Source organism: Protomyctophum bolini, assembly GCF_963924005.1.
Source record: "Protomyctophum bolini genome assembly, chromosome: 15".
Classification (NCBI taxonomy): Eukaryota; Metazoa; Chordata; class Actinopteri; order Myctophiformes; family Myctophidae; genus Protomyctophum; species Protomyctophum bolini.
In genome coordinates, this window is record NC_137876.1 from 11,869,808 (window position 1) to 11,889,138 (window position 19,331).

At 40.1% G+C, this 19,331-nt stretch overlaps 2 protein-coding genes across 2 annotated transcripts; one reads left to right on the forward strand and one right to left on the reverse strand.

Annotated features, from left to right (window-relative positions):
• Positions 1-44: 44 nt before the first annotated feature.
• Positions 45-5,357, reverse strand: LOC308329973 (serine protease HTRA2, mitochondrial-like). The gene is made up of 8 exons (XM_080784552.1): positions 4,672-5,357; positions 4,119-4,323; positions 2,866-3,060; positions 2,252-2,284; positions 1,662-1,770; positions 1,259-1,313; positions 1,058-1,153; positions 45-536 (listed from the first exon to the last, which is right to left on the reverse strand). The coding sequence occupies exons 1-8, from the start codon at positions 5,145-5,147 to the stop codon at positions 371-373; spliced, it is 1,335 nt and encodes a 444-aa protein (XP_080640678.1). The 5' UTR covers positions 5,148-5,357; the 3' UTR covers positions 45-370.
• Positions 5,358-5,864: 507 nt separating this feature from the next.
• Positions 5,865-15,631, forward strand: LOC308329965 (mis18-binding protein 1-like). Its single transcript, XM_080784542.1, has 19 exons — positions 5,865-5,999; positions 6,331-6,804; positions 6,933-7,052; positions 7,266-7,490; positions 7,657-7,785; positions 8,897-9,174; positions 9,520-9,590; positions 10,242-10,363; positions 10,481-10,571; positions 10,718-10,782; positions 11,687-11,865; positions 11,964-12,006; positions 12,383-12,965; positions 13,321-13,496; positions 14,282-14,415; positions 14,503-14,660; positions 14,959-15,037; positions 15,228-15,270; positions 15,455-15,631. The coding sequence occupies exons 2-19, from the start codon at positions 6,468-6,470 to the stop codon at positions 15,544-15,546; spliced, it is 2,925 nt and encodes a 974-aa protein (XP_080640668.1). The 5' UTR covers positions 5,865-5,999; positions 6,331-6,467; the 3' UTR covers positions 15,547-15,631.
• Positions 15,632-19,331: the final 3,700 nt, after the last annotated feature.

Genomic DNA, 19,331 nt, shown 5'->3' on the forward strand with positions numbered 1-19,331 from the left:
CCACTTGTTTTTGGCCAGATGCAAAATGTTAGCTGGCAGACAGACTCAAACCTGGTTTCATAACTCAGGTGCTTGTTTAGTCAAAAAATTAATGTATTCCAATAATGTCTATAACCATCTCCATAATGGCAATTGTCATTAAAGAAAGTTTGCACCTTCACAACTGTCATTTTACATAGTGATAACCATGAGAAAAAACATTTCACTGTCCAAATGGACCCCATGGTGAGAACATACTATTTTGCTTTTATTAGACTACATTTAAAAAGTGGCTCCCAACCATCGTAACCATCACGTTTCACAGTCTCCATTTTTCACGTACAGTAACTTCACACACACTTCCTTATCCTGTCCCTTCTTACTCAGCAGGTCATTCTGGGTATTCTGGGGTGATCTGTAGGCGTAGTAACTCATGTTGTCTTTGCACTAGCATGGTGATATTGTTGCTGCTGTGTATGGCCTTGTAGATCTCCTCGTTAGTGTTGACCTTGGCACCATTGACCTCCACCACAATGTCACCAGGCAACATGCCAGCTCTGTGAGAGGACAGTGAATTAGCAGCAGTTTAGTGCATGTTCAATGGCCAAGTTTTTCCCCATAAAGCAGTTGTATGTATGGTAAACATCTCACTATTAAAGCTTTCTTTGAGGTTGTGTTTTGCACAATTATAAATGATGGGTCTGGACAAAAATGTTATATCTCTAACAACCCAAGTAGGTAAAAATAAAAAGGCAAAACAAAGGGCATAAAAAGATATGTGCATGAATAAAGACGGGCAATAATTACATAAAATAGACAATGTAAAACACTGATATAAAAGTATGTTTTCAGAAGTGATTAAAGAGATGAGCTCGTGTCGATGTAGATTGGCTATTTGAAGTATTTCAAATGTTTAAAAAAAAAAGGCAAATAAGTTAAATTACCGTAAGTTAAATAAGTGGAAGATAGGGCTAAGAGTCTCCTTTGTGTCTCCATAGGGAATCATTGCTGGTCAATGCGACAAAAACAAAGAAATATCCATGAATTCACTCCATGGGGTGAGTAATCAGTAATTTACCTCTTGGCTGGGGAGCCTATGTCGACCTCAACGATCAGAATTCCATGTGTAACATCTGCGAAGTTCTTGACTCTTAGCTTCAGCTCAGCGATAATACTGAAGAAAAGGCCCGTACGTGTCAATAATACAAGAAAATGTAGCAGATTAAATCACAGTTCAGTAGTGCCATACAAAGATAATCCATAACTGATCACTGTTTACCTTGGAGTCAGGGTCAACATCTTCACACCAATATATCTGCGTTTGGTCTCTGATTCTAGGAAACAAATGAAAGAAAGAATGCATAAAATAAGTTGTGGTATTTATGTTTAATAGTGGGTGCATTCGGATATGCACACCGGGAGCGCACTCGCATATTGCAACCAATATAATGTTTATTACTAGCCACACTGCATGAAAATCTTTACCACCTGGGTGGATGGTTCTGGAAAGCACTTAATGTTTTCCAATGTCTTTTTCATTCACACTTACAAAAAGGCAACATGTAAAAACATTAGAAACTCTGGAGAAAGAAAAAACTAATACAAATATATAAAAGCAATAAAAACATTAGGAACTTAAAACCAAAATAAAAATGTTTATAGAGAAATTATAGTATTCTTACTGTTTTTGTCTGCGGCTTTGTCCAGGAACTTTCTTACATGATCAGAGGGTATGGCAAAGGAGATCCCAGCAGTCACCTTCATGGTGTTTATACCAATAACTTCACCATCCTTAGAAGTGATGAGACAAAGTTATTTCTTTCAGAGTTATTGCTTTACATCAAGCATTAATACTTGTTATTATAACTACGTTTTGAGCACTAACTGATAAAGTACTGAACATTTTTATATGTGAGCCTACCATATTTTAGCTTTAATTGTGTTACTCTATTCGTTTCCTAACAAACAACAATAACAACAAACTATGGTAGAATTCAGATCTTAGTTCATGTGTGCTTTAGCAGTATGTTAAGGTTATCTGTATTAAAGCACAGTTATCAACTCTCAACAAGGTATCCAGGTATCAAGAGGACCCCATTATTGCTTTAAATAACAAATAATTATAAAACATCCGATCAATTTGGAAAATCAATCATTGCCATATCATTAACTTTACTATCTGTAAAGTATGTCAACATAAAGGAAAGCATCCTGAACAGACTTTTTTTAGTGTGATCAGCTGATCACAGAGGAAATTTATTGTGTGACTCACCAAATTAATCAAGGGACCTCCAGAATTGCCGAACTGGAAGACATAAATCAATCACATGTAAATCAACAATGGACTATGGTATAACTCAGGAGCAGTTTCTGAAACGCATCAGTCCGTATTTTCAACGTCCTCATGACAGGCAGTGTGCAAACAAGAAAGCCGTAATAAGACAATGTGGACATATAAACCCAAGAGCAAATTGACAGCCAATATAGCTTATCGTTGTTGTCTGGCATAAATGTTATATCTCCAAATTTGTTTCTTTTTTAAACTTTTAACTTTTTTTTAATGAATGAATGCCTTACTTCGTCGTACAAGGGTGTCTTGCAAAATAACTGATTCACAACGTGTCGAGCTTGCAAATCATATAATTGATCAATTTCTGAATATTTTATCAAGTGAAAGTGGTCAATTGTGTGTCTGGGTTTTATAAATATTGATTCAATGAAGAGTATTAACGAGCTTGTGACTAAATAAAGCTACATTATATCCATTGGATCGCCGGTTCTTTTTACCATTAGTAAATGGTAATTAAATATAGTTACCCAAAAAATAATGGTTTTTATGATATTATTTATACAATAATAATGAGCGATGACAAAAATAATGCTTACATCGATGGCAGCATCGGTCTGGATGTAATCCATGTTGGAGTTGGACAGGCCGAGCTCCTTACTGCCTCTCTGGACTGAGCTGACAATTCCGGATGTAATTGTATTCCGGAGTGAAAATGGGCTGCCCATGGCGACCACAAACTCCCCTTGCCGCACATCATTGGACCGCCCAATGGTGAGGGTGGGCAAGGGATGCTATGCAAGGAGGGGGAGAGGAAAAGAGAGATTCAAGATTAATATATTTGATCATAATCTTTACATTTCATACTATGAGTACACAAAAGTACAATTATTTGGTAGATAATATAATATCTTCTTTATAGATCCTGTGGGGGTAAAAGACATCAGACTCAAAGAAATACCAGTATTGAACAGATACTGATATAGTATAGAGAATGCACAGTAAGCATGTCATTTCCTCAACATTGTAGAAGCAATAACAACAATCAATGATACTGGATAATTTGGGGAAATTAGAGAGAAGAGGGAAGGTGAGAGAGACACAAGAGAAATCAGAGTGAAAGAAAGAGCCAGAGACCAGCGACTCCTTTTTCAGTACTACTGTGCTTGTTGTGTATGTGCTGTGTTCACTTGAATTTGGGAAGTGTCATATTATGGAAAATGGGTGCTGAATTAATCATTACATTTCCTTTCACACAGCAAAGTAAAATCCTCAGTCTCTGTATACTGCGGGACAACTTTGAAGATGGAGAGGGCCACTATAGTTCCACACTCAGAGGGCCACATTGTTGTCGTAGCAAAAATAACCGATCTACAAGCTCAGCTAAATTGTAATTGAAATCCTGAATTATGTTTTTTTGTAATTTTTGAATTGGAATCCTAAAAAGTTACATTTTTTATTTACAAAGGGAGTCTACCAACGCGTCTCAAGCCTGGAACGTCTGGTCCGGTGCATCACAGGAACAAGGACACATGTTGCAGAAGGAGAGGACTGGAGCAGCACGGACAATTTAAGCCTATTTATTAGGTGCTAGTATACAAATACGACTAACCTATGCAGTCTTCATCAGAGTCATGACTGATGAAGTGCATGCATTTAGTTATACTTATGTTAACTTTATGAACCTAAATGCAAATACAATGGACATAATTTTTTTAAATTGTATCAGCTGAATATTAACCGATATGAACCTTTTTGGCATTAAGTGAAGGTGGGGGCGCCAGTTGCCCATGTACAGTATGGTGTACTGTATATCGACTGCATGTGTGATAAAAGTAGCTCATTGCTGTACCTTGGCACTGATCTTGATTGTGGCAATGTCTGCCACTTGATCCACATCTTGCACGGTGGCATGGTACGTCTCTCCATTATTCAGCTTCACACGGACACACCTCTTGTTGGCCACAACATGGGCATTTGTGACAATTAGACCGTCACTGCTGACAATGAAACCAGAGCCGTTGGACATGGCCACCTCCCTTCCAGACAGTGGATGCCTGTGTATAAACAACGCAGGTAAAGCTTTTTAAGTTTGTTTTATCCGTTTGTAACTCTTGAGTGTGTTTCCAAACTAGAACTAATGCACCCTTGTGGATTACTCAGCTTTAATACCCATTCCCCCTCATCCAGGCCCCCACCCCCAAAACAACAACAACAACAACACAATCCAACACATATCCGCAATGTAAATACACTCAAGCTTTTCATGTTCTATCCTTTTTTACATGTATGTGCAAATATTTATGTTAATGTACATGCTTTTTTGGTCAATAAAAACCTGAAAACAATGAATCAATAAAAAATTAACCCACATGCAATGTAAATTCCCCTTTTGAGTAACTCACCTGCCTACTATTTCAATGTACACAACAGCAGGAGTGGATTTTTCCACCACATCAGCAATAAAGTTGTATTTATAACGGGGGCTGTCTGGTTTATAAGGAGAGGCACACTGGGCGGACAGAACAAACCGTTCAAGGATCGAACCAGAGACTGTGGTTCCTCTGTCTTGTTCATCATCCTTGTCCCTGTTCAAAAGGGCCACAGAACCAAGTCCCAGCCCGAGGGCCACGGATCTGAAGACACTGTCCCAGGAAGAGCCACCCTGGCCACTTCCTGAAGTCCGCGTTCCTCTGTCAACAACAAGACATGCAGTGTTCCCATGAATCCCATCGCTCCGTGAGATCTTTTGCTTACAGATGCTAAAGGAACTACTAGTTGTTTGGATCAACGTGTTGAAGGTGAGCCCTCCGTGGTCATCTTTAGGTCGCTGCCTCCTGAAGATCGAGAACAAACAACGGTTGACAGCATGAGATGCCATGTTGCATCACTTCACTAGCAGCTGCTCGTGAAATGTTTCGCTTTAAATTAATATGGTGACACGTCAGTGTCACCGTTACAACTGTCCGATTTGTATTCATTAAGTATTAAAACATGCTAAACCATTTACAGCATAGGTAAATGTAAACTAACCCGAATAAAGTTGCCACTGTTGTTGCTGCTAAAAACAGGGTAAAATTTGACTTCGAGTTTTGACATGCGCAGTGCCGCACTCACACTGGCTGTGGGAGGAGGCACATTCAAGAACTGCAATGTTTCATTTTATTGTGTGGATTCTCACCTAAATAAATGCCATAATGATAGGATTCTAATATTCAGTTACACTCATGCTATACTAAAAACTATCACAATCTGTTCAATGGACTTATTTGAATCAAATCGGAGCTTTTTTATTTGACGGAAACACACATTTACTTGGACATGATCGATGAATTGAGTACAAAAGGACCCAAATGGGAACAAGCCATAGGCTTACTTTGGTTTAAATCATAGTGTTATACCGGTCGGTTTAAATACATTCTCTTATCAGAACTTGTATTGTACTCTCCTGCGCTTTTTTCTGCAAAATGTTAAGTAAATATTCATTCGATCAACGATGTACACAAAGGGGTGGTGACGCATTCTACGCCAGGAAGTGTCGTCTCCTTCTCACGAGCCAATAGCGTAGCTTGTTATTCCATTTAAAAATCCAGTGTGAGTGACTGTGTAACCACTAACAGCATAGCCATTAGCCTCGGTCCCAGGCTTACTTATCTGCTAACAGCAAGCAAACTTGGCAAAGTCGCGATGCTTTGAATTGGTTAGAATAGATCAACTGTGATCATAGCATAAGGTAAGAATTGTTTACCTCTATTTGCATGAAGCGGTAGTGAATAGCATATTATTTTGTTTTCGAACTTTACACGCGAAAGAAACGATAAAGCTGCGTTACTGGGAGAGTTGAGGTATGCTAACCAATTAGCTATTTCGATTTCTCCGATGAATTCAACACATAGGACCACAATGGAAACAAGCCCTTATGGGCTTTTTGTGTTATCCTTTTAGCACCATTGCATAATAGTACCACTATACTATTTGCAACTGTTATAGTTAAAATAGGTTCAGATGCACAGTAGCATACGTTTGAAAAATGATTATTTCACCGTGACCATTGTCACTTGCAGGTATCGACGTTCGGGCGAACATGGACGCAATCTTATGATGTAAAGGAAGGGAGTAGCTACAAAGTGCATTGAGCAACAAAGGGTTCTTGTCATATGTTCCATGTTCCCTCCATGGAGACACAACAAAGACTTTGAACATGTACCCAACAATCGCCCCGGACAAGAACTTCAGGCAGCTTCAGGGAAGCCGGACGACCCCCAACCGGCATATAAATGAAGATTCAATGGCCTCTCAGTCTCCAGATATGTCCAGTGGAATTATATCTGTGTTCATGGATGATGATGGGACGTTCACTTACAATACAGATCTTGTGCCTCCCCCCAAAACCACAAACTGTATGCGACACACTATGACACAACATGACTCTCCTGCCAAGGTCTTTGCAAAGCTGAAATCCCAAATTCAAAGGGAGCGTCATCATCTCACTGAAGTCGCCTCAAACCATCCTGCGTTTGGGTCTAATTTATTGCCCAGTAAGTTGTCAATAATTAATATTTGTTCATGTTGGCCATCAGTGTAAGACATGTAGACAGGACGTGTGTTTGCAGAAGCCAATATGAATCACATTTGAGCTTTAATATAATAACTAATGGTTTCACAGAGCCTCATCTTTCCTGTGAGAAACGAGTCTCTGAAGATGAAGTGCTTGACCTGAAGAGGGATCAGGAATTAAAAAATATTGGCAGTTCGACTGTGAGGAGAAGACTGATCAAGGGGCAAGGTGAGAATATTGTGGAATGTCTGCTTTGTTGTATGCAATTATCATTACCGAATACATCCTCGCAGTCTGTTTGTCCAGCAAATCCTGGTGCATCATTGTTTCTTCTTTTCTACATTATAGGAAATGAACTATTTCATAAATAATATTTATATAATTGTTAAATGACTATTTGTTTGCTTGACTTTAGTCCAATCTGCTTTTGTGTTTTGTTAGGGTGCTGCCCTCAAATGGAAAAGCCAACTGCCGCTGTTTATAAAGAGAATTATCTGCCGGACACCGCCACCATGGGTTTGGGTTTTGGCAGTGTTTTAGGAAATGCTCTCCCTTACAATTTGGACATGACTGCAAGTCGGGCTGATGGTCCTGACAGCCAAACACCTGTTACAGCTGACCCACTTCTCTGCCACAACTTGCCACAGACATGCATTTCCAATAAAAGTGAGTTAATTTTGTGAAGAAGTAATTACTTCATGCTACTCTCTAGTTAACCCCATGCTTCATATTTATTTATTCACATCAATTTATTTGACTTTTGACACAGCAATGCCATAGTCAGTCTGGAAGAATTCACTGATAATTTCTGGTTTACTGTTTGTTTGAACAGGTTTGTGGGTTAAATTGGAGAAGCTTCCTCAGATGTCTCCAGCCAAGCTCTTTGTTCACATTAAAGAGAACGAGAGGAATAGACGTATTCACAAAGCTGGATGCGGCACGACAACGATCCATCGGAGAGGTGAGGGAGTATTAGGAGATGTAATGCCTGATTTTAAGTGTTAGATTATATGTTAATTTAATACTAAAATGACTGCTGGATTTTAAGATTGGACCTTGAGTTCTTTAGATGAATCCTCTGTCATTCAAGTCAAATCCCTCTTATGTTTACAATTTTGACCCCACTAACATAAGGATGTCGAGGTAAGTCCACCTGGCCACTTGTTTCCCAATCAAATAAATAATCTCAAACTACTGGCTGGGTTGCCATGGAATTTGTTGGGCACCTTCATGCCTCACAGACAATTTAGGCATTTAGCATACACTCTTAATCCAGAGCGATTTACATTAAGCAAGAACAAAAAGCATAGGAATACATCACATATATAAAATTAATTTATCATGAAACATGCCTAAGCTAAGAACATAACTAGAACATATCTATATAATGACACTATACATATATGCTAGTATGCTGTACATATGTACTATGAAGTGCTATGACTACATACAATGCAATTATTGTGCTGTCTACATGACATGCTATAAGTCTGTACAGGGGATGTACCCTACTGATCTTGGTGAACCTATGGCCTCCTGTAGCACCACCCGTAGGCCTTTTGTGGTGGTTCTGGACAACCGTGGGTCCGACCGACTTGACACCGGGCACTGCACTCCCTGTGGTGGTGTGGAATGTGTGTGTCGAATTTGAATTGGGCAAACGGTTCTCAAGTTACGTGCATTACAGCTGTACAGAGAGACAGAGACATGGTGCATTTATAGATAGATGATGAGACTGTAGCCCAGATACAGAATGGTACTTTAAATGGAGCACAATTGGATTGTAGAATCGGCCTCGGGTGCTAATGGATGTTTCTAAATGCCTTCTAAATCACTTTTCAAGATTTTTCAAAAAATAGCAGATGTACAAGCTTGCAGCATGGCACCGAATGATGCTTTCCTAATTTTAAGGGTTTTTAACCCTGGCACTTCTATCTGATACTGGCATTCTGTGAGGGAGTGCTTTTATTTGAATGGAAACGGTAGATCTTTTCATGTGGTGTTGTGCTAAAGCTGCCGTCGCAAATCCAGCTTAAGTAAACAAAATTAACACTTGGTGTTCTTTTTCTCAGGTCCCTTTCAGCCACAGGACCGGTCAACCTCCACAGCCTTTCATAAGGATGTGATGGAGCTCAAATCATCCATGGGTGATGTCAGATGTGTCCCTGGAAGTGCTGATCCCATCAGTGAGTCCAAATTGGAAGGAGCAGATGACCCTGTTGAGGATTTCCAGCCTGTTGTGGTGGACCCACTTCTCGTCAGTTCACCAAGCATCTGCTTCAGGAAGAAGCGTGAGGGTGTGTTTAAATGGCCTGCAAAGCCCTCCAAAAAGAGACCCCAAAAGGGCAAGGTGAGTAGACTGTGATTTTAAGCAACTGCTCACCAGGGTCTTAATTTCTTTTTAATTTTAGAGAAATTCCATTCAACATTTTACGTGTTTACAAGACAACATTTTGATTTGTGAAATTAAAATTGCACACCTGTAGGCAATTCTCTATTTGCAAATCACAATGCACCCACAAGCCTAATATCCTGCTCTATTTACTCCAGAAATTAACTATGTATATATATTACACACAAATACAATTAAAATGCTATTTGTTCAGAGTTGTGGCCAACTGGTCATATTTCTATTTGAGTGCAAAATCTGTCTTATTGGAACTTTTGGTGAGCAATTTTCCCCCCTGCTTTGTAGGTCATTGGGGTTTATTTAACAAGGTGGTTGCTGAAATCTAACTCTGCTGGCCTGTATGTTGATGGAATCAAGTAAGTATAGTAAATTAAACTCCCTTTGATAGAATCTTGTTTACGTTCAAACTATTCACACATAAGCACTGAAGCAGGTGTACAGTGTGGTGTCACTAAATGCCTGCAAACATGTAGGCTAAATGCCTGTGATCAGTAAATTATTGAAAATACATTGGCAGTTCATGGGTGCGTGTAATGTAGTGTGTAAATTAAAAGACATGGTGGACAGTTCCAATTTCCCTCATGCCCCTTACAGACTTAAACACTTAAACCCCAGCATAATTCTGTATACTGGAGAACACTGTTGCTGATCTTTAAATATCTTAGCAGAAAATAGCAGATACCGGTATGCAATGTAGAGCAAACACAGAAAATTGTCCTATAGAGCCCTGTGGGTCTCCGCTCATCAATGCATGGGTTTTAACTTTATATTTACTTTGCTCATTTCTTAACGTATTTTTACTAAAATGTATCTGCTCCATTCCGAACGTTGAGATATTCTAATTGGGCTGCTTACTAATGATGTTTGGAGTGGACTGAGAGATCCCCTGGTATCCCTCACCACACCACACCACAAGGTGACGATCCCTCCAGCTCTGCCCTACCCCAGCTGCAGCCACAACAGGCAGGGAGGAGAGGGTCATATTTTTACGTATATTTCCTTCACAGGGACGACAAGCAGCCTTGGCATAGTAGTGTCATTGTGGAGAGGCTTTCCAATACTGTGCTCAAGACGAGCTCTGGAAACACGTACATTTTGGTGGGCAGGATGGCCATGTCGATGAACTCTGGTAAGTCGGCTAAGAACATTTCAGACTACTTCGTGCAAAAATGAAAACCCCACCAATGAGATGTGACAGCAAAGTGGATGCATATAGTGAATGAAATATGTTGTCCTTGTCCTATAGAATTACCACAGTGGCTTTTAAAGAAGTATGCTGATGGATTCCCTGAAGACTGGAGAATGATTTATGATAAGTTCAAGTCAGAATCAATACGGTAAGTTGAATTCAGTCCATGTATCCAGGAATAGTGTAATTTTGTTAATTGACTAGTGTTTTGGCATATAGTTATATATATATATATATGACACTGGCTCCTGATCTACCAGTTATTAATCCTGTTAATGATGATTCCTGTCGCAGAGAGAAGAGCAGTAAAGTTGTCAACCAGTCTGTGAAACCGCAGAGGACAAATGTTCGCCCCAAAGGTAAGTACAGATAGACACATGTTCATCTGAACTAATCGTTCAGTGTGCCAGACTTCATTCCATGTAATAGGACAAGACACACAGGCGTTCACTGTAGCACAGCTCACTGAAGCCCTTCCAAGTTATCCAGACTGCTGCAGCAATTAACCTCCAGTCCCAAGAGTTTCCCTCCACTTGCCAGTAGCTGCCCACACCCAGTACGAAACACTGCTGTTGACATAAAGTAAAACATTAGTGATGTGAATTGCCATTTGGCACTGCCCTCAAAATTTGATTCGAATAGATTCTACGATGCATTGCAATGCGTCACACTTTTACTGCACAACCTTTAGGACTGTATATATCTCTCATATCCAGTATTATAATTGTATATTCTATATAATTATATTTAGGCATCAATTATTGTTTATATCACATTGCTGCCTGAGGTGGGGTTGGCGAAAGGGCCTTTGTGTGGAGTTTGCATGTTCTCCCAGTGTCCCCTAGGGTAGGTACCCTCACAAAAAACATGCAGTAATCCTGGTCTCTAAACTACCTCCCTCTGGCCAGCCTGATGGAGGGGAAAGGAACTGGCCGGAATAACGTGTTCCTTCCACACGAAGCTTTAACTCCTCATGCATTGAAGGAAGCATTAGGTCAGTCCTCTGCCGTCCTCTGCAGTTTGTCATTGTAACACGGTAACACAGTTACGGATATTTGGCTCTTCAAAGTAAGTGTTACGCGTGATAAAACCTTGGCAATACGCTATCGAGGGATTAATTAATGCTGGCGAGAATTTTATGTTAAAATCACACTTCAAATCATGAATTCTATTCTGAAACTCAAGAACCTTTTAGAATTAGATGGAGACTCTGCTACTGTTATTGTAGTAGTACAGTTTATATATTTTTTTTCTCTTCTCCAGCTGTCTCCTGTACACCTACGTATGACCTACGTCGTCCTCCTACGTCCTCTGCGAAGACCTCCCGAAGTGGCCGTGTGATAATCGCCCCTCTAGATTATTGGAGAGGTGGGCGGGTCATCGTGGACAAGGACATGAACATGACCATTCATGATTCCTATGAGACAACTGTCTCTCTCCCAGTAAGCTACTAATACTGTGACATTGAACACTCTTTGCTCTTAGACACGCTTGATGTAATTTACTTATTTTACTGACTTATTTCAACGTCTTTTTGCAGGAAGTTCAGGCAGAGGTAACAGTTTCCCGGTCCAACCGTGAAGGTAAGCATGCATGGAAGTATAGTAGCCTTGTATAATGTCAGATATTGGGTGTATTTTTAATACTTCATTAGTCAAACCTGCATATTGTCAGCTGAATATTGCTCTGTAAGGACTGTACGTAGGTTTCTAAAATGTCTAAAATGCTCTGGTGCAATGATGGTGCACAGAAAGTTTCATGCTAATTCAGCCAGTAGTGTCCAAGATGTTTTGTTTGGGCGACTGGACGGATCAACAAACCAATATTACCAATGTTAATCAAAAGTACATGTTTTCTTCAATGGTTGTAACTTGTGTGAGACTAAACTATACTATACTAGACTGTATGAATTAAGGCTTTGTTACTCATTGGTTCACTCTGTGTTTTCGCTGGATATAGAAGACACGGTGTCAAACGCCAGTGAGATGGCTCCACTAAGAAAGGTAAAACCGCCACCTCGCCACTATAATGGAGCCAGGGCCAAACCTGCTAAACAAACTGGAGGACACAACGAGCCGCTGAACACTGACTTGAGCATCCCAGAGGGCTTTTCTCGCAGATCAACATCTATTGCAGGAATTACGGCCATGCAGCCCACATTGTATACAGACGGTGTACCTGAAGCCAACTCAAATCGCTGCTCAAGGCAGAGGTCTAAAAACCCAAAGAGACTGTCTACCAAAAAAGGCAATCCTCCAGGCAGCTCAGATCCTCCCACTAGTGACCAAGCTTCAGATGCTGACTCTTGTGCACCACTACACAGCCAGAGAAAGGGCACCAAAGCTTTAGATGCTGACTCTTGGGCACCACCACACAGCCAGAGGAAGGGCACCAAAGCTTCAGATGCTGACTCTTGGGCACCACCACACAGCCAGAGGAAGGGCACCAAAGCTTTCGGAGAAACTGGATCTAAGGCCAGGAAAGATGTAAAGGAGGACGATGAGGACCAGTGGTCTGAGGCAGAGCTGGCAAGGCTGAAAAAGTAAGTTTTTCTTACAACCACAGAAAGATGGATCTCATTCAATTCTTCAACAATTATTTGCTCATGTTCCTGAGAAATGAGCCTATTGAACAACGTAATGGCCATTCATTTTGAATCTCATGAGTCTCAACTTTGTGTCCCAGATAATGACTATAAATTGTTTAGTGTGTGTGTGTGCCTGTTCATATTGATTTGCACACTGGATCAAAACGATAAAAGGCATGCAGATGTTTTATTCACATGTGTCATTTACGAAAGTGAATCACTGCATGTTTGTTGGTTGAAGTCGCCATTTTTGCAGACCAACACTGTTCACTTGAGTATGTACCTAAGAGAGTGTATGTGTGTTGTGTAGGGCTGTCAACCTGTTCCCAAATCATTTGGGAAGTTTCTGGGATAAGGTGGCTCAGATGGTTGCAACACGCTCTGCCGAAGAGTGCCAGAGAGAGCACATGTCGCAGGGAGTCGTCGTCACAGGCCGAACCAAGAGAACCAAAACCTCCAGGAAGAAAGAACCTGTAAATGAGACAGGTATGCGTTTCTGTTTGAGTCAGGTCAGGTGGTTTAGTTTGCTTATTGAAGCAGGGTGAGGCTGATTTTCTTTAAAAAGAAAACCTGTCATGTTTTAAAAACATGTCAAGGAAGGAACCCCAAATGATTGGCTGTGGTCCCCAGCTCAAAATATTTTGTTCTAGGGACCTATTATTCATAGGGACTTGCTGATGTAATTGCAGTTATTGCACTGTTCAACTTCTTGATAGGAAGTGATTTGATCAAATCTTTGGACATCCATTGTTAATTTCTAGGCCTATGCTAGTGAGAAAAAAACTATATAGAGTCTGGAAGTGGAACTACACCACCCGAAATCCGAGTAAGGAAGCTGCCATTTCCGATCATTTCTGCTAAGCAGCAAGCTACGTATATTTGCTTAGGTAATTTCTATTTATATTAGGATAAATCTGTGGGACTGTAAAGATGAAACAGAAGTGGGGAAGAGTCTCCACTTCCGCTTTATCGTCTACTCATGATAAAGCTTCCGTTGCTCTACTAGACTATATGACGGAAGCATTTGGAAATTGCGAGAGGCAACATTCTGGCTACACGAGAGCCAACGCAAGGGAGTGCCGGTGCATTTAGATCCCGTAGCCTAAGGGGGCTGGATGGTATGATTGACTGAGACCCAACCAGCCTCCTTTTGAGAGGGTGAGGGAGAGAGACCTCCCATTGCAGCTGGACTTAATTTATCATACGGCAAACTGAAAAAGGAGCTGGCAAGATGATAATGCTGTTTGTGCCTCTTGTCGACCCATTTCCAGAACCTCCCAAGATAACTGCCGGAGTTGGAACATTGAAGAGAAAGCAGCAAGTTCGTCAGCTTATTAAGGCCATGCCCAAAGAAGACTATGATGATGCGTTCACTAACGCTTCAATGTTTGCTAATGTGTACCAGGTATTTAAAAAACAAAAACAAAGTAGCTCTTTCTTGTAGTTATTATAGTGTGTATATGATGTGAACGTTTTCTGTCTTGCTACACAGTTCCCTGCCACCTTGCCTTCTGACGAGTCGGACGACGAGTTTGTGTTTCCAGGTCTAGCATCGGTGACCCCGAGGACATCATCATCATCAGGCTTCCCTACAGTAAAGACCCCTCTGTGTCACCACATCACTGAAGATATGTTGGGGTCTGTCGACAGGTGAATGAAGCTGAATTCTATCTAAGTGCTGACTTTCGATGGTGTAAAAGCATATATAATTTTGATTTTTTTTACTTTACTGGTGAACAAAAAAAATCCCCTTGAGCACTGAATCTGTCTTGGAAGAAGACGGGTGAATTTATCTTTATACATATAACCACCTGACTACTATAAGCCATTTACATATGATCAGTCAGTCCAATATGTGCAATGGGGAGGAGCTGGATAATCTAGTTGCACCCTATGGCCTTGGTTAATGACATGATTACAATGTTGTAACTTTTCTCTCCATTTGAAGGGATAATGATGACCGTTCTGTTTATCGACTTCAAAAACGAATGAAGAAATTCCGGGCTAATGTCCGCTGTGCTGTAAAGGTACAACTTTATGATAAGAATTACCATATACATTTATCTCATGGTGTTGCTTGCTGAAAATGACTTCCATTAGTTGAATTGCCATTGTTGGCAAACATGTTTTTTTATGATGTATAAATTGAATTCAGAGGCATACTTATTTCAATTGAATATCATATGCTTAGTTCTTAATGTACGTTTCCTCTTTCAGGATATCAAAGTGAAACCATCCGAGAAAAGACGTCTTATTGGAGGTGGGTTTTTCGAAAGAAAATGTCCAATATAAATTTGTAGCAGGTAGAGCCTAGTTGAAGTGTTTTGTCAGCTTTTCATCAGTCTGTCAGAAATCTATATCAAACTCGTCATACTGGAATTCTACGTATGTTACAGACTCACTAAAATGAGCAATGTTAAACTGATGCTGTCCTTATCTACTAGAACACAATTCCTTCCTGGTCAAGGAGACGAGACCAGATTCAGAATCGGCTGAAAGTGGAGAGGAGGAGGATTTTTACTTTGATCTGGACTGAAATGTTTTCTTAAATGTTTTAATTGTATTTTACTTTTTTTTTTTTTTTTTTTTTAAGATTCCAAATAAAGCATTTCTTTAAATAAACACAAATGGAATCTGAATGACTGAATTCGTTTTGTTCTTATTCTTAAAGAGATGATCTTTAACTACGGTATTTCATGTAATGCAAGGTTTCCATTTCAAGTTTGGTATATACGGTAAATAAGCGATGGCTGATTGAAATATTATCTAGAAGGAAAAGCAACAAACGCTTGATTTGAGTCCGATTAATACATCGTACGACTGTCCTGGCTGGTCTACAAGCTCCTTGTAGGCCTACTGTATGTCGGCGTATTTTCGATCTCGTCTTTGTATCAATTCAATCTGAGTCTTGGCAAAACGTGCAGGTCATTTAACATTTTTATGTCCCAAACCAATAGACCCTGCAACTCTGGAGATGGAGAATTTGGGTGGGAATGGAGCCAAGAAGAGATTAAATGTGAGTCCAAATGGAAAGAATTAACTCTTTGTTAAACTATTTTTATAGTTCTGAAAAATAAAGAATGAATCTGACCTGTTAATGATGCTATATTTAGTTTTTTTGTGGGAAAGCACCTGGGCTGTGGAAGTGGAGAGAACTATTTACAAAATAAACTGAACAAATCAGAAAGCACATTCTGTTAGTTATTTCTGATCATATGAAAATACAAGTCAGTCATGCATGTGAGATAACAACCCAAACAGACTAGCTAACTTGTACAGACATTACAGAATTCATAGGCTTTCTTAAGCACCTGATTTTTAAATACTTGGTCTAGATAGACTACTGAAATGAACTCCGGCAATCTTTGAGGCCGTTCTCACAATCCTACCAAGGTGGTTTTTGTCCTTTATGTTTAGGTTTCCATACCAACAAATGATGGAGAATGAGATAACTGACTCAATAAAGGCACCGTAGAACAGTTTCATTAGGGATTTGTCAACCTGAAATTTAGCGATCTGCCTCAAGCAAAAGAGGCGTTGTTGGCCTTTCTTGCACAAGTTTCACATCGAATTTCAGCTTGCTGTCAAATGTAGTATACCCAGGTATCTGTAAGTGGTCTGCAGGTGGACTTGCTCACCATGGGCAACGCTGTTCTGGGGAACTGGGAGGGCTCTCCTGAAGTCTACACACATTTCCTTGGTTTTCGAGACATTCAGTTACCTGGATGTAAAACATAAAAGCAATGTTGAGTTATAATTGTACACCACTGTGTTTGTAACTTACTTATTTCTCTGCCCTTGATTTTCTATACTGCTTATATTCACATTGTTAGTAGTTATGATTGAATTGATGAATTTGGATCAATTATTTCCATCTTGACCAAGTGGGGACCCAGCTAGGGGTCCTTGAGGGAGTTCCAGGGGGTCCCCAGCTAAATGATGGTTAGTAACCAAATGGGTCTGTAGGCCTATACCTCAGAGTGTACAAATGGAACCAAATTGACCCGTTGGTTCCATTTGTCAGTTAAATACATTGGGGGACCCAGAGATATATGGTGGTCCCTGGCATTATGTTTTCAAATGGGGGTCCGCGGGATACTTAGTGGGGGTTCTTGACATGAAGAAGTTTGGGAACTACCACTGGTCTAGATATAGCAGTATAGTATATAGTCATCATCATTGCCATCTAGTGGCTGTTATAGCACATATCACTACATCCCTTTTGCTTTGAATGTAAAATCACAACAGAATACTTTTAAACATTTCTGTTGAACTCTGAAATTACACAACTCTTCATCTAACCTATCTACTGCTGTTGAACATATAAGAGTTTATTGCGAGCGTACGTGTGCGTGCATCTTTGCAGTCGGGGTTCTGAGCTGAGCTGTGTTTGAGCTGAAGTGGGATCCATGATAACGCACGTGCATGTATCTAAGACATCAGCTCGTGCACGCCACCTTTTGGTCATAGTGACGTCACACCACCACACCCACGCCCAACAAGCAGCACGCGTGCTGCTCTAGACTATAGACAGTGTTTGTTACAACAATCCGTTTGTTTTAATATTAAACACCTCGGAATGCAACTTTTATTGACATGTAGGCCTACATGGAGTTAATGAGAGTCGTCAGTGTTTTTTTACCATGGCTGGTGAAAAACCAAACAACTATAAAGAAGAAGCTGTGGAAACAGAAGTAGGCCTTTATGTCCATCAGCTGCATCAAACTGCAGGTGAGTCACCGTGAGTGTTTGCAGGTGTTGGCCTACTGTTAGCTTAGCTCAGTGCTTTTCAACCCCTTTCACATCAGGGTCCATTATTTAAATTAATTTGTTGACACTGCGGAAGCAAAATTATTTGTGGGTCATTGGCCTGTCTCATCTGCAGTGTTGTTGGTAATCCTGTTGATTAGAAAGGGCCAAAGCACTGTAGAGGAGGGGGTGTTCATGTTCATATTTGTATGGCGTTTTGTCTTTTTGAGTGGTATGTGTCTGTGTCTGAGCACAGAAATAGTGTTATAGCATTTGTTTACAGCCTAACACACAGACCCAGGCCAGGGAGGAGTACAGTACAGTACAGTACAGTCCAGTCATGTTGGAAGTCAGAAAAGAAGAGCTTAGTATATACATAAACTGAAATTGAAGAATATATATTCAAAGATTTGAGGCACATTTTCATGATTAAAAAAAAAATAGCAGACCTACTGTTCATAGCAGTTCATAGCACGGCACTCGGTGCCGCGCTATGAGCTTGTAGATCTGCTATTTTTCAATAGCTAAAGTATAACATAATGCTTAAAACACCAAAAGGGGTTCCTGCACAAAATGTAACTGGCCGTGATGCTGCCTCCTGCATTATGCAAATTCAAAACGGGTGGTGCAGGGCTGTTCAGTGACTTCAATGAGCGCTTCCAACACTTTAGAAAAAATAATCACCTGCACAGAATTTCTTGACAGAAAGTAGCTCATAATAAATAACATGTCTACAGTGTTTTAATCAAGTACATTTTGAAATCTGGATATATTTCCACATGGAAGCATTGATACTTTTTCTTGAAGGGATATTTCACAATTTCTATAGTCGTTGCAACTGTATTAATTGATTGCCTGAGTCCCGTGGTGGGAATTCTGCTCTGGTTTTGATGAATATTAACCCATTTTGTGGCGGGAACCCCTTTTGGTGTTTTAAGCATTGTTATACTTTAGCCATTGAAAAATAGCAGATCTACAAGCTCATAGCTCACAAGCTCAAGCTGCGAGCTTGTAGGTCTGCTATTTTTGAAAATATTCTTATAAAATATTCATAACTGTCGGGATTTAGAAGGCATTCGTAGAATCGTCCTCTGGTCTAATTCTCAGGGCTTCTGGGTAATCCAGTCCCAATGCAATGCCTATATATGGAGTGTCATGGCAGCCTCCGTGTCGCTCTGTCCTCGTGTCACAAGTCGTGATGGACTGACGCCCGTATATGGTGACGGAGCCACTTGTTTTGCAGGTTTTCATAGTGATCTACGGTCGCAATTACTATGCAGAATGTCCCATTTCACACAAGTTTTCAAATGTATAAATTGTATACAAATATTTTTGAAAATGGCAGATCTACAAACTCAATGTGTCGCATCGCATGCTTGTAGATCAGCAATTTTCAAATGGCCGAAGTGTATATAGGGCTTAATGTGGTTGATGTGTGTTTTGTAGTAATGATGTACCAAATGGACCTGGTATCATTTTACGCTCTCGAGAGTTAAATTATTAAACATCTGCATTACTTAATTTATCAGAAGTCCACACAATTAGAGAATGTAGAAGAATTATTTTGATCAA

Bases quoted from the DNA above. Each gene is read 5' to 3' on its own strand.
- LOC308329973 (XM_080784552.1), bottom strand. From the start codon at position 5,147: ATGGCATCTCATGCTGTCAACCGTTGTTTGTTCTCGATCTTCAGGAGG. The intron at 3,061-4,118 runs GTACAGCAATGA...CTCCTTGCATAG, and splicing joins CAATCAAGATCAGTGCCAAG to CATCCCTTGCCCACCCTCAC. The intron at 1,771-2,251 runs GTGAGTCACACA...ATCACTTCTAAG, and splicing joins GAGGTCCCTTGATTAATTTG to GATGGTGAAGTTATTGGTAT.
- LOC308329965 (XM_080784542.1), top strand. From the start codon at position 6,468: ATGTACCCAACAATCGCCCCGGACAAGAACTTCAGGCAGCTTCAGGGA. The intron at 10,572-10,717 runs GTAAGTTGAATT...TTCCTGTCGCAG, and splicing joins TTCAAGTCAGAATCAATACG to AGAGAAGAGCAGTAAAGTTG. The intron at 10,783-11,686 runs GTAAGTACAGAT...TCTCTTCTCCAG, and splicing joins GACAAATGTTCGCCCCAAAG to CTGTCTCCTGTACACCTACG.